Source organism: Salmo salar, chromosome 09 (assembly GCF_965601325.2).
Source record: "Salmo salar chromosome 09, fSalSal1, whole genome shotgun sequence".
Lineage (NCBI taxonomy): Eukaryota > Metazoa > Chordata > Actinopteri > Salmoniformes > Salmonidae > Salmo > Salmo salar.
Window position 1 is genome coordinate 42592297 of NC_138299.1, and position 26707 is coordinate 42619003.

General features: G+C 41.5%; 1 protein-coding gene across 2 annotated transcripts in view; it reads left to right on the forward strand.

Moving 5' to 3' along the window:
* LOC106611366 (forkhead box protein N3) overlaps positions 1-26707 on the forward strand; it is a 222359-nt gene that overhangs the window by 86321 nt on the left and 109331 nt on the right. The window contains exons 1-2 of one of the 2 annotated variants that reach the window (XM_014211522.3): positions 9361-9619; positions 17048-17694. In XM_014211522.3, the coding sequence (XP_014066997.1) occupies positions 17074-17694 (621 nt within the window). In that variant the 5' untranslated portion in view covers positions 9361-9619; positions 17048-17073. Of the gene's footprint in view, positions 1-9360; positions 9620-17047; positions 17695-26707 lie in introns of those variants that run through there. The other variant, XM_045723679.2, reaches the window with a different exon arrangement.

The window sequence follows — 26707 nt, forward strand, 5'->3', positions numbered from 1 at the left end:
GAGTCGTGTGGAGCGTACACACGTACCGGGTTCTGCTTCAAAAGAGAGTTGTGTGGAGCGTACACACGTACCGGGTTCTGCTTCAAAAGAGAGTCGTGTGGAGCATGTGAACAAGCCTTGTCACAATTTAAAGACTAATTTAAACAGTCTTTGTAGGCTAATACTGTAACTTCTAACTTCACACGAGTTCAACGTTTAGGGCAGTGGCGGTCGATGCCCTTTAAAATGAGGGAGGGTGATTTATTTGTTCTTATGAGCATGGCCTTACTTCTATTACAGCATATTGGATGACTGTCATTCATACTCCATTCACCCAGTTCAATGTAACAGTGATAGGTTTAGGCTACTACATGATACTCTAATGTTCCCTATACCCATCATGAGGTTGATACATTCTAGCCTACAATTTAAAGTTTACAACGTAGAGACACATTAGAGTAATCAAGGTGACAGACAGTGAAACATTCAATACTGCCTTGCACACTCTTGCCTGCATCTAGCGGATCTGGGGTGTGATCATTAGTCCAAACAGTTGCAAAACATAACTTTTTTAAACTGAAACAAGAGTTTCTATTGGACAAATTCAGGTAGGTCCATCCCTGTTTTGTTCCATTTAAAAAAACATTTTGCAACAAAATTGGCATAATGAATACACCCCTGATCACCTGCACAAACAATTTACTTTCATAGCAGCCATATAAACAGCATCATCACATCTACTCACTTTCCTCCTCTCACTTGTGGACTTCAGTACACATCACAACTGCTGTCTGTGACCAGGCAAAAAAAAAACTCTCCAAACGAAACCTTCAAACCATAACCACTACACACAGCCTACATCGTTTTCACCATATTAGCTAACATCATAGTCAACAAATGATTGCCTCGCTTGGTTCACCAACTACTTCTCCGATAGAGTTCAGTATGTCAAATCAGAGGGCCTGTTGTCCGGACCTCTGGCAGTCTCTATGGGGGTGCCACAGAGTTCAATTCTCGGGCCGACTCTCTTCTCTGTATACATCAATGATGTTGCTCTCGCTGCTGGTGATTATTTGATTCACCTCTACGCAGACGACACCATTCTGTATACCTCTGGCCCTTCGTTGGACACTGTGTTAACTAACCTCCAGATGAGCTTCAATGTCATACAACTCTCCTTCTGTGGCCTCCAACTGCTCTTAAATGCAAGTAAAACTAAATGCATGCTCTTCAACCAATCACTGCTTGCACCTGCCCGCCCGTCCAGCATCACTACTCTGGACGGTTCTGACTTAGAATATGTGGACAACTACAAATACCTAGGTGTCTGGTTAGACTGTAAACTCTCCTTCCAGACTCACATGAAACATCTCCAATCCAAAATTAAATCTAGAATTGGCTTCCTATTTCGCAACAAAGCATCCGTCACTCATGCTGCCAAACACACCCTCATAAAACTGACCATCCTACCGATCCTCGACTTTGGCGATGTCATTTACAAAATAGCCTCCAACACTCTACTCAACAAATTGGATGCAGTCTATCACAGTGCCATCCGTTTTGTCACCAAAGCCCCATATACTACCCACCACTGCGACCTGTATGCTCTCATTAGCTGGCCCTCGCTTCATACTCGTCGCCAAACCCACTGGCTCCAGGTCATCTACAAGTCTCTGCCAGGTAAAGCCCCGCCTTATCTCAGCTCACTGGTCACCATAGCAGCACACACCCATAGCACGCGCTCCAGCAGGTATATCTCACTGGTCACCCCCAAAGCCAATTCTTCCTTTGGCCGCCTCTCCTTCCAGTTCTCTGCTGCCAATGACTGGAACGAACTGCAAAGACCTCTGAAGCTGGACACTCTTACCTCCCTCACTAGCTTTAAGCACCAGCTGTCAGAGCAGCTCACAGATCACTGCACGTGTACATAGCTCATCTGTAAATAGCCCATCCAATCTACCTCATCCCCATACTGTATTTATTTATTTATCTTGGTCCTTTGCACCCCAGTATCTCAACTTGCACATTCATCTTCTGCACATCCTACCATTCCAGTGTTTAATTGCTATATTGTAATTACTTTGCCACCATGGCCTATTTATTGCCTTACCTCTCTTATTCTACCTCACTTTCATATGTTGTATATAGATTTTTCTACTGTATTATTGATTGTATGTTTGTTTATTCCATGTGTAACTCTGTGTTGTTGTATGTGTCGAACTGCTTTGCTTTATCTTGGCCAGGTCGCACTTGCAAATGAGAACTTGTTCTCAACTAGCCTACCTGGTTAAATAAAGGTGAAAAAAACAGCTACTATAACTAACACCAATTCATGTGTACAATCACACTGTAGTTTGCAGCAAGCTGTTTAGCAGTTACACCAGCTGGCCCCGGTGGCAATAAATTAATAAAACCAAAAGTTTACCGTGAATTGGAAGAGTTGGAGAGTTGGATAGCCTTAGCTTGCTAGCTAACATAAATATAATTCCTCTCTGTTTGAGTCAGATTGTCGGGTAGGCTAAATTAGCTGCATTAGCTAGAGTAAGTGAAAGTGAAACTGAAAAAAAAAATTGATCTCTAAATGTTGCTTCTCCTTTGTTCAAAACAGTTCAACTATTGTCTTTCTCTCTCTTTGAGTCCACTACTCATGTCACGTCCTGACCAGTTAAAGGGGTTGTTTGTAATTGTAGTTTGGTCAGGGATTTGTGGGTAGTTGTTCCGTGTGTAAGCTGTGTGCCTTACAGGACTGTTTTTCGTCGTTGTTTTTGTTCAAGTGTTTTGTTTTGTTCTTTAATAAATAAGAAGATGAGCATACACATTCCCGCTGCGTCTTTTTCCCATCCTTACGACTAATGTGACAGAACTACCCACCACCAACGGACCAAGCAGCGGGCCCAGGAGGAGCAAGGATCCTGGGCCAGGGAAAGAAGGGAGTGGAGGACGTCATGGACGTTCTTTAATAAATAAGAAGATGAGCATACACATTCTCGCTGCATCTTTTTCCCATCCTTACGACGAACGTGACAACTCACCACATGTTATACACTGCAGTGCTAGCTAGCTGTAGCTTATGCATTCAGTACTAGATTCATTCTCTGATATTTTTTTTATGTATATATTTTTTCACCTTTATTTAACCAGGTAGGCTAGTTGAGAGCAAGTTCTCATTTACAACTGCGACCTGGCCAAGATAAAGCAAAGCAGTGTGACACAGACAACAACACAGAGTTACACATGGAATAACATGGAATAAACAATAAACAAGCCAATAACCAATAAACAAGTCAATGACACAGTAGAAAAAAAGAAAGTCTATATACAGTGTGTGCAAAAGGCATGAGGAGGTAGGCAATAAATAGGCCATAGTAGTGAATAATTAAAATTTAGCAGATTAACATTTAGCTGTGTGTGTGTGTGTGTGTGTGTGTGTGTGTGTGTGTGTGTGTGTGTGTGTGTGTGTGTGTGTGTGTGTGTGTGTGTGTGTGTGTGTGTGTGTGTGTGTGTCAGTCAGTGGGGAGGTCGTAGAGTTTGTTTTATGTCAGACACATCTATGTTTAGCAGTTTTTGTAATAACTGTTTGGAGCTAACAACACATTGTTCTGGTGTGTGTTTTCGACTGTCAAAAGGAAAACCGAAAGGCTTACACATGGTTGTTCTTGTCTATGCTTGAATACATTAAAAGGAAATATCGAGCTGTTATGAGCTGGAGGCCTATTTCAAATCAAATAAAATTGTATTGGTCACATACACATGGTTAGCAGATGTTATTGCGATTGTAGCTAAATGCTTATGCTTCTAGATCCGACAGTGCAGCAGTATCTAACAGGCAATATCTAACAATTCCACAACAAAACCTAATATCTAACAAATTCCACAATAAAACCTAATGCACATAATCTAGTAAAAGAATGGGATATCATTAATCATTAATATCATTCTTGGGCGGCAGGTAGCCTAGTGGTTAGAGCGTTGGACTAGTAACCGAAAGGTTGCAAGATTGAATCCCCGAGCTGACAAGGTAAAAATCTGTCGTTCTGCCCCTGAACAAGTGTAACTGGTGGCAGGGAAGTCAGACGCAGGAGAGCAGAACTAGGTAGTAGCCGGAGCAGTTTAATCCAAAAACCAATGTCATAAAAATACAACAGAATATGGGTACAAAAAACCTGACGCGCACCAGTAAACAAGTGCACAAGCATTAACAATAAACAATCCCACACAAAGACATGGGGGGAACAGTGGGTTAAATACACAACAAATAATGAGGGAAATGGAAACCAGGTGTGAAGGAAAACAAGACAAAACAAATGGAAAATGAAAAGTGGATCAATGATGGCTAGAAGACCGGTGACGCCGACCACCGAATGCCGCCCGAACAAGGAGAGGAAACGACTTCGGTGGAAGTCGTGACAACAAGGCAGTTAACCCACTGTTCCTAGGCCGTCATTGAAAATAAGAATTTGTTCTTAACTGACTTGCCTAGTTAAATAAAGGTTAAAAAAAAATATATATATAAAAAAATAATGGATATTTAGTAGGATTTCAGAGTCGTATTTACTAATTCTCGTGAAGAGGGATCCAAACCTCAAAACTGTCACAGGCGTCGTTAAGGACAGACCAAGGCGCAGTGGGTATAGTGCTCATTCTTACTTGTTTATTTAAAGAGAACACTTAAACAAAGAAAAAACAAATGACAGCAAACAGTTCCGTACGGTTCACAGACTATAACGGAAAATAACCACCCACAAAACCCAAAGGAAAACAGGCTGCCTAAGTATGGCTTCCAATCAGAGACAACGAAAGATTCTGATTGGAAACCACACTCGGCCAAACCTGGAAAACTAAACATAGAAAATGAAAACTAGAACCAAAATCCCCTAGACCAAAAAAAAAACAAAACACACAAAACAAACATCCCACACAAAACAAACATGACCCCTTTACTGGTCAGGACGTGACACCAACAAGTTCCAGAAATTTACGCAGATTGACATATTTTTTTATTAATTATTAGTTAGGGTTTAAGCCTAAAGTAATACAGTGTCATAAAACACTGGTTTCCAATGTGGTCCTCAGTGTGTGCATGTATGTGTATGTGTATGTGTGTACAGTGCAAGTATTCAGACCCCTTCCCTTTTTCCACATTTTGTTACGTTATAGCATTGTTTTAAAATGGATTAAATTAAAAATGTTCCTCATCAATCTGCACACAATACCACATAATGACAAAGCAAAAACTGGTTTTTAGAATTTTTTGCAAATATAATAAAAATATAAAATATAAATACCTTATTTACATAAGTATTCAGACCCTTTGAGACTCAAAATTGAGCTTGAGCTTGGGTTTTTGTTTTATATTAACAAGGCAAGTCAGTTAAGAACAAATTCTTATTTACAATGACGGTCTACCCCGGCCAAACCCTCTGACCTGGACAACGCTGGGCCAATTGTGCACCGCCCTATGAGACTTCCGATCACGGCCGGTTGTGATACAGCCCGGGATCAATCCGGGGTCTGTAGTGACACTTCTAGCACTGCGATGCAGTGCCTGAGACAGCTGTGCCACTCGGGAGCTCAGGTGCATCCTGTTTCCATTGATCATCCTGGAGATGTTTCTACAACTTGATTGGAGTCCACCTGTGGCAAATTCAGTTGATTGGACATGATTTGGAAATGCACACACCTGTCTATAAAAGGTCCCACAGTTGACAATGCATCTCAAAGCAAAAACCAAGCCATGAGGCTGAAGGAAATGTCCGTAGAGCTCCGAGATATGATTGTGTCGAGGCACAGATCTGAGGAAGGGTACCAAAACATGTCTGCAGCATTGAAGTTCCCCCAGAACACAGTGGCCTCCATCATTCTTAAATTGATAAAGTTTGGAACCACGAAGAATCTTCCTAGAGATGGCTGCCCGGCCAAACTGAGCAATCGTGGGAGAAGGGCCTTGGTCAGGGAGGTGACCAAGAACCTGATGGTCACTCTGACAGAGCTCTAGAGTTCATCTGTGGAGATGGGAGAACCTTCCACAACGATCTCTGCAGCACTCCTCCAATCAGGCCTTTATGGTAGACTGGCCGGACGGAAGCCACTCATCAGTAAAAGGCACATGACAGCCCGCTTGGAGTTTGCCAAAAGGCATCAAAAGGACTCTGACCATGAGAAACAAGATTCTCTGGTCTGATGAATCCAAGATTGAACTCTTTGGCCTGAATGCCAAGCGTCACGTTTGGAGGAAACCTGGCGCCATTCCTACGGTGAGGCATGGTGGTGGCAGCATCATGCTGTGGGATTGTTTTTCAGCGGCAGGGACTGGGAGACCTGGGAAAGATGCTTGATGAAAACCTGCTCCAGAGCACTCAGGACCTCAGCCTGGGGCGAAGGTTCACCTTCCAACAGGACAACAACCCTAAGCACACAGCCAAGACAATAAAGGAATGGCTTCGGGACAAGTCTCCTAATGTCCTTGAGTGGCCTAGCCTGAGCCTGATCTAATATCTCTGGAGAGACCTGAAAATAGCTGTGCAGTGACAGTCCCCCTCCAATCTGACAGAGCTTGAGAGAATCTGCAGAGAAGAATGGGAGAAACTCCTCAAATACAGGTGTGCCAAGTTTGTAGCGTCATACCCAGGAAGACTTGAGGCTGTAATCGCTGCCAAAGGTGCTTCAATAAAGTACTGAGTAAAGGGTCTGAATACTTATATAAATTTTAGATTTCAATTATTTATTTTTAATACATTTGCAACAATTTCAAAAAAACTGTTTTGATTTGTTATTATGGGGTATTGTGTGTAGATTGATGAGGGGTAAAAACGATTTAATAAATTTTAGAATGAGGCTGTAAGATAGAAAATATTTTCTTTCTGAACTCACCGTATGTGTGTGCTACAAATAAAAGTGTCTGTGTAGTTCTGAAGTACTATCAGTAGCCAGGTTGAGTATTTATTTACTACTGGCTGTGTAGTTCTAAAGTACTATCAGTAGCCGGGTTGAGTATTTATTTACAACTGGCTGTGTAGTTCTGAAGTACTATCAGTAGCTGGGTTGAGTATTTATTTACTACTAGTCTGTGTAGTTCTGAAGTACTATCAGTAGCCGGGTTGAGTATTTATTTACTGCTGACTGTGTAGTTCTGAAGTACTATCAGTAGTCGGGTTGAGTATTTATTTACTACTGGCTGTGTAGTTCTGAAGTACTATCTGTAGTCGGGTTGAGTATTTATTTACCGCTGGCTGTGTAGTTCTGAAGTACTATCTGTAGTCGGGTTGAGTATTTATTTACTACCGGCTGTGTAGTTCTGAAGTACTATCAGTAGCCGAGTTGTGCATTTATTTGCTACTGGCATGAATAGCCCCCCCGTCACACTTATTATGAGCCATGTGGTTGGTGGAGTGTGTGTGTGTCGAGGTGACAGTTTGGCGGTTGTTTGGGGGTATGAGAGGGAAGGCTTCGTCTATTCAGAGGGGATTGGTCCTTTGTATTGGCTAGGGGCCCAAGCCTACTAGAGAGAGATCCGCCATATTCAGAAAGACACAATATACAGTGCCTTTGGAAAGTATTCAGACCCATTGACTTTTTTCAACATTTTGTTACGTTACAGCCTTATTGTAAAATGGATTAAATAAATAAAAATGTCCTCAGCAATCTACACACAATACCCCATAGTGACAAAGCAAAAAATAGGTTTTTAGAAATTGTTACTAATTTATTAAAAATAAAAAACAGAAACACCTTATTTACATAAGTATTCAAACCCTGACTCGAAATTGAGCTCAGGTGCATCCTGTTTCCATTGATCATCCTTGAGATGTTTCTAGAACTTGATTGGAGTCCACCTGTGGTAAATTTAGTTGATTGGACATGATCTGGAACGGCACACACCTGTCTATATAAGGTCCCACTGTTGACAGCGCATGTCAGAGCAAAAACCAAGCCATGAGCTCGAAGGAATTGTCCGTAGAGCTCCGAGACAGGATTGTGTCGAGGCACAGATCTGCTGTTTTGAAGGTCCCCAAGAACACAGTGGCCTCCATCATTATTAAATGGAAGAAGTTTGGAACCCGTTTGGAACCTCTTTTCCTAGAGCTAGCCTGCCGCCCGGCCAAACTGAGCAATTTGGGGAGAAGGACCTTGCTCAGGGAGGTGAACAATAACCAAATGGTCACTCTGACAGAGCTCCAGATTTCCTCTGTTGAGATGGGACAACCTTCCACAATGATCTCTGCAGCAGTCCACCAATCAGGCCTTTATGGTAGAGTGGCTAGACGGAAGAACTCCTCAGTAAAAGGCACATGACAGCCCGCTTGGAGTTTGCCAAAAAGCACCCTCAGACCATGAGAAAAATGGCCAAGCCTCACGTCTGGAGGAAACCTGGCACTATCCTTATGATGAGGCATGGTGGTGGCAGCATCAGAGAAAGAGAGAGAGAGAGAGGGGTAGGGGGAGAGAGAAAAAGAAAAAGAGAGAGAAAGAGAGAGAGAGAAAGAGAGAGAGAAAGAAAGAGAAAGAAAGAGAGAGAGAGAGAGAAAGAAAGAGAACGAGAGAGAGAGAGAGAAAGAGAGCGAGAGAGAGAGAGAGAGAGAGGTAATGTACTATAGTTTGCTCTCCCTTTAATGTTCTTTTTTTATGAGCTGAAAATTAGTGACACTTATTTATTAATTGTACAGTTGGAGGTGTGTGTGTGTGTGTGTGTGTGTGTGTGTGTGTGTGTGTGTGTGTGTGTGTGTGTGTGTGTGTGTGGTTTGTGTTTGACTGAATAAGATGAGTTGATTAGGAATGCTCTAATTACATCCTGCCTTGTTCATTTTTTATTTGACTTAACCTTTATATAACTAGGAAAGTCAGCTAAGAACAAATTCTTATTAACAATGATGGCCTACCAAAAGGCAAAAGGCTTCCTGCGGGGGTTGGGGACTGGGATTAAAAATAAATAAATAAATGAAAATATAGGACAAAACACACATCATGACAAGAGAGACACCACAACAATACATAAAGAGAGAGACTGATTGAACGTGCTAACTGTAATTACTGATGTATTTCATGAGGTGTTTTCTGTGGCAAAAAAAACTACTGAAAGGTTCCATCTCCATTTGCAAAAAAATAGTTCATTAAAATGATCCATGGCATGACAGCGATCGACTCACACCAGTTACACGGTCTCAGCATCCACTTCTCTCCAAAACAAATGTTGATGTCTTTGGACAGCTGCTATTTGGGCCCTGAAACACACCCGAGTTTATTATGTTTAAATCTTTACTTTTGGGCTCAACACCACCACCACGCTATGTGTGTGTGTGTGTGTGTCTAGCCGCCAGCTTTGGGCCGAGGTCATGTGCCCTTCTCAATTGCTGACGAGAGACTCCGTTTTACCCTCCTCTCTCACATTCGCTCTCTCTCACACACACATTCTACATTGGGGACGGGGAAGAGCTTAAATAACCGGAGTCTTGGCAATGCGCCGATGAGGACTATGATTTATGACCGCACTTGGTTCGCTTTCCCCGGACTTTCTCTCTATAAACCTCGGTGTTTAATTAGGGCTGAGGAATACAATGGAATATTTTAAAGGAATTTACGCAGGAGCGGTTATTCCAAAGACGTGTTCTATTTGTACCTCCTGATTCAAAGGCTAGATCGTCAGGTAAGGAGAGAAAACAGAGTTCGGGAATCCTCGTCGGAATATCTGACATTCGTTCGTATCTGACATTCGAGTAGATGAGTTAATCTTTTACTGATCAATAGGTTATATATCCATATCGCTTTGCTTGTGCTTGAAGCCTTGACATGTGACATACCAATCACAGTCGGAGGCTACATTTGACAAAATACCAAAAATCGAATATACTTTTATTTACAAACGAATATGATTTTAGATGTACTATTTACAGCCTATTAATATATGGTAGGATATGCTATAAAGTGGTAATATGTATAGGTTAGGTGGCAGACATTAGGAAAACATGAACGTTTTCCCAAAGTTTTTGTTAATCTTCTGTTATTCTGTAACGTTATAGGCTACTGTTCAGAACGGTGCTTTGAGCATCTGTTATTTCTGCACGAGGGCACAGTAGGCTGTTGGCTCGGGTACCACGATTGGCATTTTACTTTTAATTTAGGATATCTGCAGTCAAAGTTTACATTCATAGTTGAATGCATGCAGTCCTGGTAATCTAGCCTTGCTTACATGAAGATAAGAATTGAATGGACTGGCAAAATATTTTATTCTGTGAGCTTGTCATGTTTGGCTACTGGTTGTCTTTCCCACAGTTTCCTACTGTATCTACAACCAGCAGCCTATTATACTGTAATACTGAACTAGCACGATGGAACGATGAAGCAGAGTCCTGCATTTAGATGGATAAAATACTTGCTGTGTAATTGCTATGAACTAAACTATTACATCAATGATCAGGGGTTTCCCGAGTGGCGCAGCGTTCTAAGGCTAGAGGTGTCACTTCTTTTAATTTAACTAGGCAAGTCAGTTATTAAGAACAAATTCTTATTTACAACGTCAGCCTACCCCGGCCCAATTGTGCGCTGCCCTATGGGACTCCGAATCACCACCGGATGTGAGCCAGCCTGGATTCAAATCAGACACTGTAGTGACACCTCTTGAACGGAGATGCAGTGTCTTAGACCACTGCGCCACTCAGGCGCTCACAACAGCCCCTGGTTTGATTCCAGGCTGTATCACAACAACCCGTGATTGGGAGTCTCATAGGGCGGTGCACAATTGGCCCAGTGTCATCCAGGTTAGGATTTGGCTGGGGTAGGCTGTCATTGTAAATAACTATTTGTTCTTAACTGACTTGCCAGGTTAAATAAAGGTTCAGTATAGACAGGAGTTGATGGACTCACTTCAGCGCATGGTCCTATTGGCAGTTTAGTAGAAAGGAGAGAGTTTGATAATTCCATTTTTATTGGAGAGTCTTTGGGAAAGGGTTCCCACAGGTATGTGATAGACAGACAGGTAGCCCCTTTCTGCAGTCAAATGACCTAGTGTCCTCATGGGTGGAATGTTATTAATATTTTTCATCATTTCATAATTAATCAACTTTTTTTTTAGGCTGAAAATCCAGTGTTTCTATGCCAAATGGTTTTGTTATATTTCAATCTTCTTTGATGTAGATAACGTGTAATAATGGGTTGCAAACTCAAAATGGGAATATATTTCAACTCTATATCTGACATGATATATAAACATGTGTGTGAGGCGTATACTTTTGTTTCAAACCAAGAAACATTCTGTGTCTCTGATTTAGCCCACTACAGTAAAAGGGCAGGCAACAATGCAAAGATCTAGCATCCCAAAGGTCTTGAGTTCAAATTTCATAATGGAACATTTTTAGCTAATTAGTCACTTTTCAACTGCTTACTACTTTTTAGCTACATTGCAATTACTTAGCATGTTAGCTAACCCTAACCCTTTTAGCTAATCCTTCCCCTAACCTTAACCCTTTAACCTAACTCCTAACCTTAACCCTAACCCCTAGCCAAGCTAACAATAGTCAGCTAGCTAATGTTAGACACCTAGCTCGAATTCGTAACATATCATATGTTTAGCAAAATCGTAACATATTGTACGGTTTGCAAATTCGTAACATATTGTACGTTTTGCAAATACATAACATAGTGTACTTTTTGCAAATTCATAACATATAATTATATTTATTGAGCTATTTTGGGATTGTTCCACTCCACTTGCAATAGGCTACGCTCCAATCTGTGAGAATGCTACTTGAAGAATGCCATTGAAATTGTAGTGTAGACTAGTGTATATCTAGCCTATCTGTTTATCACATTGGACATTGTCCTCCAGAAAAGAGTCAACATTTCCTCTTAGCCTAATAACTAGTTCAACACAGCAAGTGCATGTTGTGGGGGTGATGTCCTCCCGAGTGGCGCAGCGGTCTAAGGCTTGAGGCGTCACTACAGCCTCGGGTTTCGATCCCAGGCTGTGTCACAGCCGGCTGTGACCGGGAGACCTATGAGGGTGTGCGCAGTTGTCCGGGTTAGGGGAGGGTTTGTCCGGCCAGGATTTCCTTGTCCCATCACACTCTAGTAACTCCTTGTGGCGGGCCAGGCACCTGCGAGCTGACCCCATTGCCAGCTGGATGGTGTTTCCTCCGACACATTGGTGTGGCAGGCTTCCGGGTTAAGCAAACAGTGTGTCAAGAAGCAGTGTGACTTGGCAGGGTCATGTTTCAGGGGATGCATGGCTCTCAACCTTCGTTGAGTCCGTACAGGAGTTACAGCTATGGGACAAGACTGTTACTACCAATTGGGGTGAAAAAAGTGTCAAAGAAATGTCAAGTGGAAACGGTATGGGTTTCAACCATAGCCCAGCCGTAACACGCTTGAGTACATCTCTCATATACTTTTGGGGTGAATCCTGCTTGCGCCCATTTTTAATTAAAGGGAGCGCTGTGTCCAATCTGGATGTTGCGTGTTTACCATGGCGTGTAACTGTAAAACCGGTCTGGGTTTCATCCGCCTCCGCTGGAGCATTAATAGTTTTATAACGGGGGAGTGAGTGTGTTTTTCAGAGACTGCTTTGGTAAAACAAATCCCCTGATAATGGCGGATTAAACCATATAAACATGATTGTTACCTCAATTAGATACGCAGGGGTAAGGAAGAGAGTGAGAGAGAGACAGGGAGAGAGAGAGAGCGAGAGATTGAGGAAGGGAGAGAAGGAGTGAAAGAGAGATTGAGGGAGGGAGAAAGAGAGAGAGAGAGAAATAGCATAGGGAATTTGAGGAAAAGAGAAACAGAGAGAGAGAGGGGAGAGGGATAGATAAGAAATAAGTAGACAACGGCCTGGTTATGTGAAAGTTAGGGCTACAACGGCCTGGTAATGTGAAGGTTAGAGCTACAACGGCCTGGTAATGTGAAGGTTAGAGCTACAACGGCCTGGTTATGTGAAGGTTAGAGCTACAACGGCCTGGTTATGTGAAGGTTAGGGCTACAACAGCCTGGTTATGTGAAGGTTAGGGCTACAACGGCCTGGTTATGTGAAAATTAGGGCTACAACGGCCTGGTTATATGAAGGTTAGGGCTACAACGGCCTGGTAATTTGAAGGCTATTGCTACAATGGCCTGGTTATATGAAGGTTAGGGCTACAACAGCCTGGTTTTGTGATGGTTAGGGCTACAACGTCCTGGTTATGTGAAGGTTAGGGCTACAACAGCCTGGTTATGTGAAGATTAGGGCTACAACAGCCTGGTTATTTGAAGGTTAGTGCTACAACAGCCTGGTTATGTGAAGCTTAGGGCTACAACGGCCTGGTTATGTGAAGGTTAGGGCTACAACGGCCTGGTTATGTGAAGGTTAGGGCTACAACGGCCTGGTTATGTGATGTTAGGGCTACAACGGGCTGGTTATGTGAAGGTTAGGGCTACAACGGCCTGGTTATGTGAAGGTTAGGGCTACAACGGCATGGTTATGTGATGGTTAGGGCTACAACGGCCTGGTTATGTGAAGTTTAGGGCTACAACAGCCTGGTTATTTGAAGGTTAGGGCTACAATGGCCTGGTTATGTGATGGTTAGGGCTACAACGGCCTGGTTATTTGAAGGTTAGGGCTACAACGACCTGGTTATGTGAAAGTTAGGGCTACAACGGCCTGGTTATGTGATGGTTAGGGCTACAACGGTCTGGTTATTTGAAGGTTAGGGCTACAATGGCCTGGTTATGTGATGGTTAGGGCTGCAACGGCCTGGTTATTTCATCGAGTCAGATGTCTTATTCATCACATAACCATTTGATATTGACAATTATTTTTATGATTATTTCATTAGTAAAGTGGGCAAACTTAGGCAGCAAATGTCAACAACAAACAGTAAGCCATCATATTCATGCATTAAAAACAAATATTAAAAGAAAAGCATTGTAAGTTAGAAGTTAGTGTGGGAGAGGTGGAAAAGTTATTGTTATCGATCAATAATGACAAATCTCCTGGCATTGACAACTTAGATGGAAAGCTACTGAGGATGGTAGCTGACTCTATAGCCACTCATATCAATCATATATTTAATCTGAGTTCAGAGTAAAGGGTTTTTCCTCAGCCTGGAGGGTATCCAAAGTCTTTCCGCTACACAAGAATGGCAAAGTGGCCTTTACTGGTTCTAACAACCGACCTATCAGTTTGCTGCTAGCGCTTAGCACTGTTGGAAAAAAGTGTTTAACCAAATACAATGCTACTGTATTTCTCTATAAACAAATTAATAACATACTTTATTTATTTAGAATTGTATTAGGATCACCAACTACTCTTCCTAGACTCCAAACAGAAAACAAAACACAACAAATGAAATACATAACACTACATAAAACAATACATAATACAATGCAAAATATATAAAAATGTGTGTGTCTCTTCACAGTCCCCGTCATACCATAAGGTGTTCTTTTACCAGTTTTTTAAAATCTGATTGTATTGCTAGTTTGAGTTACCTGGGGTAGCAGAGAGTTTTGTTTAGTCATGGCTCTATTTCATTCTTTAGAGTATAAGATGTTGGGGGGGGGGGGGGGGGGGGGTGTTAAGCTGACACATGGAATTGTTTTAAGATGGTCATACTATGGATCGTTTATCTATTTTATTTAGAATAGATTTTTGCCTTTACTACTAAAGCCCATAGAAATGCATTGAATAACATATACACAATGGCAAAAAGGACATTAAAAAAAATATAAGAAACAAGGTTTTGAAGTGTCTTTCCTAAATCTAGGAGATATACTACATATTTCCTTAGTTTTTTTTTTATATCTTATTTTTTTACACATATTTAACCCCTTTTTTTTGGGTAGGCACAAAACTAACTTCATACTTACATTCATTTTTTTTAACCCGTACCGCTTACCTTCAGACGAGTCCCGTGAAACTTGTGGGGGTCATAGAGTAAAATGGAACAACATCGTATTCGTGGGAATCTCCCCTTTTCACAGTGGGGTCCCATTAGTTTTGTACGTCAAACTGACATTTACGTGAGGAGACTGACTTTCGGGATGTCTCAAGGTCTGACAAACACCGCTCTAGCTCTGCCATCTTTCATCGCAGATGTGAAAGTGCGACACTGATGAATGGATCCAATGCAAAAAAATATCTGTAGTTTAGACTGACTGATTTTGATGGGGATTTTTTTGTTATGTAACTTAGATTGACGTTCCGGTGCATCAATCGAACTCTAGGGTGTTAATACTGTGCATTTGAAAAATTAAAGGAGAGCCGCACACTCTAGGAGCTCAGATGCAATAATTGAATAACCGTTGTTTCGACAGACAAGCTGTCTTCATCAGGGGGTATAATGACAAACACTGCGGGTCACTAGTTTATATAGTGTCAAAGGACACACACAGATGTCTGTAATCATGGCCTGGTGTGGCCTGATATCATTGGTTAATCTTCAGATATAAAAATAACATACCAAAAACATGGATAGCATACGATCATAGATACAATTTGGCTGCATAGGCCTACAAACATTTACAATAGCAAAATCACAATAATCACAAGAATGACTTCAGATCAAAGTCTACCTTGAGACCGAAGGGAGCAAGGGTCTTTAAATTAAAGATCCAGGCAGCCTCTCGTTTCAACAATAAATTGTCGAGGTCACACCCTCTCCTAGGGAGGGTGACATGTTCGATGCCGATATAACATAGGGACGAAATCGAGTGGTTTTCTTCCAAAAAGTGGGCCGCAACTGGGTAAGTCAAGTTTTTGCACCCAGTGGTGCTACGATGCTCCGAGATTCATACTTTTAATTCGTGCTTTGTTTTACCCACATACATTTTTACCACAAGGACAAGTTATAAGATAAATAACTGCCTTAGTGGAGCACGTGATAACACCTTTGATTGGGATCTGTTTCCCTGTTTGGGGGAGTTTGAAGGATCTACATTTATAAGTGCCATTGCATTGAGCACAGCCATTACACTTGTAATTTCCATCTAGTAGGGGCGCAAATAGACATTGTGCAGGGATATCTTGGGGTGGTAAATCAGAGTTATTAAATTATTGCATCTGAGCTCCTAGTGTGCGGCTCTCCTTTAATTTTTCAAGTGTTCTACTCCGCTAACCAGCACCTCGCCTGAACAGGTGTGCGTTTCTTTCACCTCTAGATTAATACAGCCTCTGTCCTGGACCTGGGAACTGTGAAGAGACCTCTGGCTGCACGTCTTGTGTGGTACTGATGAGTGTCTGAACTGTGTGCCACCTGCTTTAACAGACAGTTCAGTACCTTTAACCAATCAACACCTCGCACAAAGACCAATAGCGATGCAGTAAATCTCTCCTCAACTTTGAGCCAGGAGAGATTGACATGCACGCAACTGACATTCACCCTCTGTGTACGTCTAACTGCAATACTGCTCCTCTGTTCTAGACCAACTGCAATTCTCCTTTGTCCTTCTTTGCCTCACATGACCACTCAACTGGGCAGTAGTCCAGGTGTGACAAAACTAGGGCCTGTTTGACCTGCCTGGTTGATTTAGATGTCAAGAAAGCAGATCAACACCTAATCATGGAGAGACCTCTTCCCATTTTAGCAACCATTGAGTCTATACAGTATGTTTTGTCCATGACAGCTTGCTATCTAGGGTTACACCCAGCAATTTAGTCTCATCTTGCTCAGTCGCCACATTATTCAGTAATAGATCTAGATGAGGTTTAGGGTTGAGTGAGTGACTTGTCCCAAAAACAATGGTTTTTTATATATATATATATATTTTTTTTTGTGTGTGTGTGTGTGTGTGTGTGTGTGTGTGTGTGTGTGTGTGTGTGTGTGTGTGTGTGGGGGGTGTAATTTGGAGTATTCAGAATAGTCAGTTTGCATGAGGTATGTGTGTGTAACGTTATGTCCTCCAGCTGTCATGATGGAATCGTAAGGACAATGTTTATAACAATAGTAACACAACGTATTATAATAACATATTATAATACTTTTCTTGTCCCACCCTCGCTCTCCTGACTGTCTAACACCAACATCTCTCTCTCTCCCTCTCTCTCCCTCTCTCTCTCTCTCTCTCTCTCTCTCTCTCTCTCTCTCTCTCTCTCTCGCTCTCTCAGGAGTCTAGGTGGTGGTGGTGGTGTCCATGGGTCCCGTCATGCCCCCCAGTAAGAAGCCCGAGGCGTCTGGCATCAGCGTGGCCAGCGCCAGCCTCTCCCACCTCTACCAGGCCAGCTCGCTGCAGGAGGCAGAGGAACTGGACCTGGCCTTCCCCGCCCCCTTGGCCCTCTCCTTGGCACCCCTCACCGGCGGGGCCGCCAAGCCTGAGAAAGGCACCGCCACCCCAGGTATGGAGGACGAGGAGTTGACCAACCTCAACTGGCTCCATGAGAGCAAGAACCTGCTCAACAGCTTCGGAGACCCTGTCCTGCGCAGCGTCAGCCCCGTCGGTGGCGAAGGGGGTGTTGCCGGTAACCGCGGCGATGGGGACCACGACAACATGCCGCCATCGCCGATAGCGGGCGGGGACCTGCCGTACGACGCCGATCGGAACCCCAACTGTAAGCCTCCCTATTCCTTCAGCTGCCTGATCTTCATGGCCATTGAAGACGCTCCGTCCAAGAGGCTGCCGGTGAAGGAGATATACAACTGGATCCTAGAACACTTCCCCTACTTTGCCAATGCTCCCACAGGCTGGAAGAACTCTGTCAGGCACAACCTGTCCCTCAATAAGTGCTTCAAGAAGGTTGACAAGGACAGGAGCCAGGTAAGAAGGATGAGGAGAAGTAGGAGGGCATACACAGACGGACATACTGAACACATTCACATGATTTACACACACAGACAAACACTCGCCATAGTAAAGTACAGAAAGGGCTCTATTTTAAGATGGCGTTAAGGCGGCGCTAGTGTCAAACGCCCTAATGCCAGGGTCAGCAATTTACCTGTCTTATATCAGCTTGCTTGCGCTCAGACGGGAGGTGTGTTCTTAAAAACATGATTCCTAAGTGCTAATTTCAGGCAGCGCTGATAAGGATATTTAAGACCAACCAAAAGCTGGTTTTAGCAGTAACGCAGTAGGTTATGTCATGAAATTTGACAGCAGAAACACAGCCTATCCAGCTGTGACGCACACTGCCCATATGCGCATGAAACAAGAATAGCATAGTGTGCTTTTGGTGCATGTATACATCGTATTTAGAAACATAAAAAACTCATTTGGATTTTTTAAATTAAAAACCAGGCATAGCCTGGTGATTATCTATCTAGGCATGGCACCTTCAGGGTGATTATCAACTGGGCACGGCACCAGGAGAAGGAGAGCAGGCCCTACTGTCGGAAGGAGGCGCAACGATGGAAAAAACATTTTAGAAAATGACACGCCTTCCTAAAATGGGTTATAACTCCAGTTCTGTATGTGATATTAAGATTCTAACAACAACACTGTGTTTTATAGACGTATTTAGGAAACGTCAAGGACGGAGGGGGGCATGACTTTAAAAATGGTAAAATGGTGGAGTAATACAAAAACTACATTCATTAGCAGTCCAAATGACCGCTTTAGTGGTCCTAGTGTTAACCCTTTACAAAACCTTACTTTAGTGGTCCTAGTGTTAACCCTTTACAAAACCTTACTTTAGTGGTCCTAGTGTTAACCCTTTACAAAACCTTAACCCTTAACCTTTACATTTCGTAATCCCATGACTCCGGATCTGAAGGTTGTGTGTTAAATCCCAGTTGTGGAACCTTGTTTAAAAAAAAAAAAACTGTACCTATCAAAAACCTTAAGCCTTAACTTCGAAATGTAATGTTTGGAGACACAGAACGATACTGAGCAGGAGTAAACCCAGGATGTCAAAAACACTTTGAAATGTGACGTTTGGAGAAAGATCTTGTTGGTGGTATGCTTAGTTTTAATTGTCATTGATGTTTTGTTTGAATTATAAATTCCTGCACTGCAGCCTATCATTTAATGAATAATTGGGCAGGTGTGATTTTCAGATAACTGTTTGATAAATTAATTGCTTATCACTTGTAGAAAGTAAAGTCCCATGTGTATGCGTTTGTGTGTGTATGATTGACTGTAAGCAGCAAATTGCTCTGTAGCAGATCAGACCGGAGATACGCTTCACACAGCCATGGCGAGCCAGACTCTGGATAGTGGGCTTGGGGATTCCCTGGATGTTATCACAGAGAACTTTGTGGTGACACTTGGCGCCTCCTTTTCCGATTCCCTTCGCCTCTTCTTTTCTTTTTAAAAACCAACATGACCGAGTTTTCACCAAGCATGTTTGAAATGATGATCTACAGTTTGAAGATTAACAGTCTGTGGTGTTTTAAAACGGATAATTACGATTTCCCTCCTTTTGTAAAATCCCAATTAATGGCAGATGATAGACAATCATCATTTGGCAGCTGGCATTATCTGTTTTTATGAAGACAGATCTCTGACAGACCACATTGAGTACCACAGTATGAGTTTGAAATGGTTCCAAAGAAAAATCTGGCACATTGAAAACAAAGAAAACATTCTGTATGATGCAATCCTGCTCTGTGTGTGTGCGTTGTGCATTCATGTGTGTGTGTGAACAATCACTGACAAATTAGATGAATATGCTTTAGGGAAGTCTCTGATTTGCTTATGCTAATAAAGATATTTACCGTGAGGCCATAATCATCAGTCACTGACTTGGACAGGTTTAATAGATTTACTTTAGTACATTACCAGGGTGTGTGTGTAGTGTCGCTCGGGAGAGTGTGAGAGTTAGAAAGAGTTAGCGTTGAGGTTGAATAGAGTTTCATACAGGTCTATGTGTGTTTGTGTGTGCACTGTTTCAACTTTTTATTCGCCACGTGTACAAGATACAACAGATGTAGAATATTACAGTGACATTGTTACCTTGAGAGCTCTTTCCAACAATACAATGAGAATAATAAGTTAGAAATTAGAATAAAAAATAAAAGTACGAATAAAATCCACACAAGAACTATGATGAGAGTTAAATAAACACAAGAATGCAAGTATATACAGGTTAGTGTCAGTACCTTAATCAATGTGTAGTGGTACTGGAGTGACTGAGGTGGGTTTATACATAAAAAGTGACTGGTAGTCGAATCAAATCAAATCAAATTGCATTTGTCACATGCGCCGATTACAACAGGTGTAGACCTTACAGTGGAATGCTTACTTATAAGCCCTTAATTTAACCAACAATGCTTTAAAGAATTTTTAAGGATCTGGCCCTTTTCTTCAATTTTCGCCTAAAATGACATACCCAAATCTAACTGCTTGTAGCTCAGGCCCTGAAGCAAGGATATGCATATTCTTGATACCATTTGAAAGGAAACACTTTGAAGTTTGTGGAAATGTGAAATTAATGTAGGAGAATATAACACATTAGATCAGGTAAAAGATAATACAAACAAAAAGACATGCGTTTTCAATTTTTTTTCTTCATCATCTTTGAAATGCAAGAGAAAGGCCATAATATATTATTGCAGTTTAGGTGCAATTTCGATTTTGGCCACTAGATGGCATGAGTGTGTGCAAAGTTTCAGATTTATCCAGTGAAGCATTGCAATCCTGGAACAATATTTTGTATCAAGTTTGCCCAAATGTGGTGAATTGGTCAATTGCTACATTTTCAAGTACATAACTATAGAGAACATACAAAAATGATATGGTAATACAACATTTCAGTTTACACACTCCCAGGAAGGTCATGCATGATGGCTCATTAGCTTATACACTAACTTTCTCACATCTAGATGGCCGGGCGGGGTGGGTGTGGAGACAGAGACAGCAGGGGTTCAAACTGTAGAACCCAGTTCCTACATTTGAATATAAAAATGGATTTTATCAAACAAAACTATGCTACATTTTATCTCTGGGACCCTCAGGATGACAAATCAGAGCAAGAGTACTGAATGTAAGTACATTATTTACCTTCAGAGGTGAATGTATCAAACCAGTTGCCGTGATATGTTTTTTGTTGTTGTGCACTCTCCTCAAACAACAGCATGGCATTTTTTCACTGTAATAGCTACTGTAAATTGGACAGTGCAGTTAGATTAACAAGAATTTAAGCTTCCTGCCCATATAAGACATTTCTATGTCCTAGAAAGTTTGCTGTTACTTACAGCTGTCATGCTAATCACATTAGCGCACGTTAGCTCAACCGTCCCGTTGCTCTGTAATTGTTTTAAAGTCTCCATTGGTCTCATGGTGAAATATTTAAGCGGTTTCCTTCCTCTCATGCAGTTTCCTTCCTCTGGGTGTATTGATACACCATCCAAAGCGTAATTAATAACTTCGCCATGCTCAAAGGGATACTCAACGTCTGCTTTTTGTTTTTACCTATCTACCAATAGGTGCCCTTCTTCGCAAGGCATTGGAAAACCTCCCTGGTCTTTGTGGTTGAATCTGTGTTTGAAATTCACTGCTCGACTGAGGGACCCTACAGATAATTGTATGTGTGGGTTACGGAGATGAGGAAGTTATTAAAAAATCATCTTAAACACTATTATTGCACTAATATTGAGTCCATGCAACTTATTATGTGACTTGTTAAGCACATTTTTACTCCTGAGCTGTGGTTCGAATACCCATACTAACATACAGTTTACTACAGACTTAATGAGTATATACTACATACTATATACTATTAGTTAATTTTAGTATACTGTAAACAAATGTTATCCTTTCAATTGAGTGTACTAGCGCTTTGCCTGTCTACCAGAAGTTGATGCTGTTGCTATGCAACCTCTTGCTAGCTTGTTAGCATAACAAATTACTAGCTAGACATTTTATGACTTCGGGTGTGGTCTTAAATTCAATCTGGAGTGCCAGAGTGCGCTCAGAGTGCACTCTGGGCATTCGTAAATTCAGAGCATTGTCAGATTGTCAATTTGTAAATTCACAGCGTTTCGCTCTGGGAGCGTTCAGAGTGCATACTGGACGCTCTAGCCAAGGAGTAGGGTTGATTCAAGCGTTCTGACCTTACAACTGCAGTAAAGCACCCAAGCTAACTGGCTAACTTGCTAGCTACTTCCAGATACAAATGAGAGAACATCTCACTCTGACCATTTTATTCCCCCTAGCAGAGCTTGTTAGGCAGTTTTCATGTTATCCAGTGTTGGTGACTCTAACTCCTGCTGGCAACTATTGAATTATGCTTTTTTGCCGACGTTTACTGACACTAGCCATAGTCAACGGGTGTTGAGCGTTCGTAAATTCATCAGTTATTCTGCGCTTTGGTAGACTCAGACGATAGTGCTCTGAAATCAGAGTAAATAGCCAGAGCGAATTTACGAAAGCACCCGAATGTCCATTGAGAACGCACAACGACTATACCACTTTGCTAAAATTGACGGGAATAATCAAGTCAATAAACATTGGGTAGTTAGTTAGATAGAATATAGTTAATATACTGGCAAGTTTGATGTATAAGTAGCCAACTAACGTTAGGTAGCTAGCCGACATACTGGTACATAATGCTGTAATGATATGCTATGTGGTTCGTAAGGATAGCGTAACTACCAAATTGTCAGCCAACATAACGTGTAAGGTAACTTATTTGAAAAGTCATTACATTATTACATTGCTCAACATTTTCTTAACATTAGTTAAAGCAATGAATTTGTATCTGCTCTCGTCTGACTTTTTACTGCCATTTTCTTCAAATCTGAAAACAATGTAAAGCCACGCCCATTTTCCGAAGAATTGCATTATGGGCCCTAAAAGCACGGAAATAGTGTCACTGTTTGTATACTTCGTATTTTGGCGAACGTAGTACAACGTCCAGGAACCTTTGGCATACTAACTATATCCATACAATGACCAATAAGCATACTATATTCTCAATTTAGGTCACAAATAATACAGTTAGTGCAGTTAGGTTGAGTATTCGAACACAGCTCTGAACTTATTTAGGCTTTCCATACTAAAGGGGTTGAATACTTATCGACTCATGACATTTCAGCTTTTCATTTTTAATTAATTTGTGAACATTTCTAAAACTTAATTCCACTTTGATATTATGGGGTATTGTGTGTAGTTTAGTAACACACAATCTAAATTTAATCCATTTTAAATTCAGGCTGTAACACAACAAAATGTGGAAAAAGCCAAGAGGTCTGAATACTTTTTGAAGGCAAGTATGTGTGCAAAGCATATTATTTTTTTTATAATGTCCACATGATATGACAAAAATGCATGGATGTGTGTTTGATTTGTTTGTGTGTCTGTACGTGTTTTTGTGTATACTAGGTTACACATACTAGGTTACATATACTAGGTTAGATTACACATACAATGTTGCACATACTAGGTTACACATACTAGGTTACACATACTGGGTTAGGTTACACATAATAGGTTAGGTCACATATACTAGGTTACACATACTAGGTTAGGTTACATATACTAGATTACACATACTAGGTTAGGTTACACATAATAGGTTAGGTCACATATACTAGGTTACACATACTAGGTTAGGTTACATATACTAGGTTACACATACTAGGTTAGGTTACACATACTGGGTTAGGTTACACATAATAGGTTAGGTCACATATACTAGGTTACACATACTAGGTTAGGTTACATATACTAGGTTACACATACTAGGTTAGGTTACACATACTAGGTTAGGTTACATATACTAGGTTACACATACTAGGTTAGGTTACATATACTAGGTTACACATACTAGGTTAGGTTACATATACTAGGTTACACATACTAGATTAGGTTACACATACTAGGTTACACATACTAGGTTAGGTTACATATACTAGGTTACACATACTAGGTTAGGTTACATATACTAGGTTACACATACTAGATTAGGTTACACATACTAGGTTACACATACTAGGTTCGGTAACACATAATAGGTTAGGTTACACATACTAGGTTGCACATACTAGGTTACATATACTAGGTTACACATACTAGGTTAGGTTACATATACTAGGTTACACATACTAGGTTAGGTTACATATATTAGGTTACACATACTAGGTTAGGTTACATATACTAGGTTACACATACTAGGTTAGGTTACATATACTAGGTTACACATACTAGGTTAGGTTATATATACTAGGTTACACATACTAGGTTAGGTTACATATACTAGGTTACACATACTAGGTTAGGTTACATATACTAGGTTACACATACTAGGTTAGGTTACATATACTAGGTTACACATACTAGGTTAGGTTACATATACTAGGTTACACATACTAGGTTAGGTTATATATACTAGGTTACACATACTAGGTTAGGTTACATATGCTTTGTTTTTATGTTTCACTGTACCAGTCTTTGTTAATGAGTTAATAACGATGCTAACAGGACGTGTGTGTGTGTGTGTGTGTGTGTGTGTGTGTGTGTGTGTGTGTGTGTGTGTGTGTGTGTGTGTGTGTGTGTGTGTGTGTGTGTGTGTGTGTGTTGTGTGTGTGTGTGTGTGTGTGTGTGTGTGTGTGTGTGTGTGTGTGTGTGTGCTAAACTGTTTAATGAATGAGTGAGATGAATGTGCCTGTTTTTATTAGACTTTCCCTACTAATGCATTCATCCATTATGCTATGGAACAGAGAGAAGAGGAGAGGAGAGAAGAAGAGAGGATATGAGGAGAGGATATGATGAAAGGAGAGAGGATAGGAGGAGAGAAGAGAGCTGAAAAGACGAGGGGAGAGGAGGAGAGGAGGGGACAAGATAGCGGAAGAGAGGAGGCGAGAGGAGGAGAGAGGAGGGAAGAGGAGGAGAGATGAGAGGAGAGGAGAGAGAAGGGGAGAATATAGCAGAAAAGAGGAGGTGAGAAGAGAGGAAAGGAGGAGAAGAGAGGAGGAGAGAGGAGGGAAGAGTAGGATAGGTGAGAGGAGAGAGAAGGGGAGAGGAAAGGAGGAGAGGAGGGGAGAGGAAAAGAGAGGAGCGGAGAGGAGGAGAAGAGAGGAGGGGAGAGGAAGAGACAGGAGAGGAGAGGAAAGGAGGAGAAGAGAGGCGGGGAGAGGAGAGGGAAGTGGAGAAGAGAGCAGAAGAGAGGAGAGGAGGGGGGAGAAGAGAGGATCATAATGTGAAGTTTTGTCTGTTGGTTAAAGTGGTAGTGTGATGTGAGATGTCAAGGTCTTAATGTATCATGGTATAGGGGATGTTCTAGTTTAAGGGATGTTCTAGTATAGGGGATGTTCTAGTATAGGGGATGTTCTAGTATAGGGGATGATCTAGTATAGGGGATGTTCTAGTATAGGGGATGTTCTAGTATAGGGGATGTTCTAGTATAGGGGATGTCCTAGTATATGGGATGTTCTAGTATAGGGGATGTTCTAGTATAGGGGATGTTCTAGTATAGGGGATGTTCTAGTATAGGGGATGATCTAGTATAAGGTATGTTCTAGTATAGGGGATGTTCTAGTATAGGGGATGTTCTAGTATAGGGGATGTTCTAGTATAGGGGATGATCTAGTATAGGGGATGTTCTAGTATAGGGGATGTGCTAGTATAGGGGATGTTCTAGTATAGGGGATGTCCTAGTATATGGGATGTTCTAGTATAGGGGATGTTCTAGTATAGGGGATGTCCTAGTATAGGGAATGTTCTAGTATAGGGAATGTTCTAGTATAGGGGATGTTCTAGTATAGGGGATGTTCTAGTATAGGAGATGTTCTGGTATAGGGGATGTTCTAGTATAGGGGATGTTCTAGTATAGGGGATGTGCTAGTATAGGGGATGTTCTAGTATAGGGGATGTTCTACTATAGGGAATGTTCTAGTATAGGGGATGTTCTAGTATAGGGGATGTTCTAGTATAGGGGATGTGCTAGTATAGGGGATGTGCTAGTATAGGGGATGTTCTAGTATAGGGGATGTTCTAGTATAGGGGATGTCCTAGTATAGGGAATGTTCTAGTATAGGGGATGTTCTAGTATAGGGGATGTTCTAGTATAGGAGATGTTCTAATATAGGGATGCTCTAATATGGAGTGATGTGATAGTTCAAACTGTGTGTAGTTGTAGCAGGATTTCTGCAGATACCTAATGTAGGTGTGTGTGTGAACACCTCACACACACATTCATGAGGTGCCAAACTGAAACATTGTGTTCATAAACAGCGCCATGGAAACCAAGGACACTGTGACTGCCACAAACACACACACGCACGCGCACACGCACACGCACACACACAATCTGGCAATGTCAAAAATCCTGCTACTACTACACACAGTTTGAACTGTCACATCACTCCATACTAGAACATCCCCTATACTAGAACATCCCCTATACTAGAACATCCCCTATACTAGAACATCCCCTATACTAGAACATCCTCTATAATAGAACATCCCCTATACTAGAACATCCCCTATACTAGAACATCCCCTATACTAGGATATCCCTTATAATAGATCATCCCCTATAATAGATCATCCCCTATACTAGAACATCCCCTATACTAGAACATCCCCTATAATAGAACATCCCCTATACTAGAACATCCCCTATACTAGAACATCCCCTATACTAGAACATCCCCTATACTAGAACATCCCCTATACTAGATCATCCCCTATACTAGAACATCCCCTATACTAGGACATCCCCTATACTAGATCATCCCCTATACTAGAACATCCCCTATACTAGATCATCCCCTATACTAGAACATCCCCTATACTAGGACATCCCCTGTACTAGAACATCCCCTATACTAGGCCTCTTTCTCTCTCTCTTCCTCTGTCTCTCTCTCTATTCCTCTCTCTCTCTGTCTCTTTC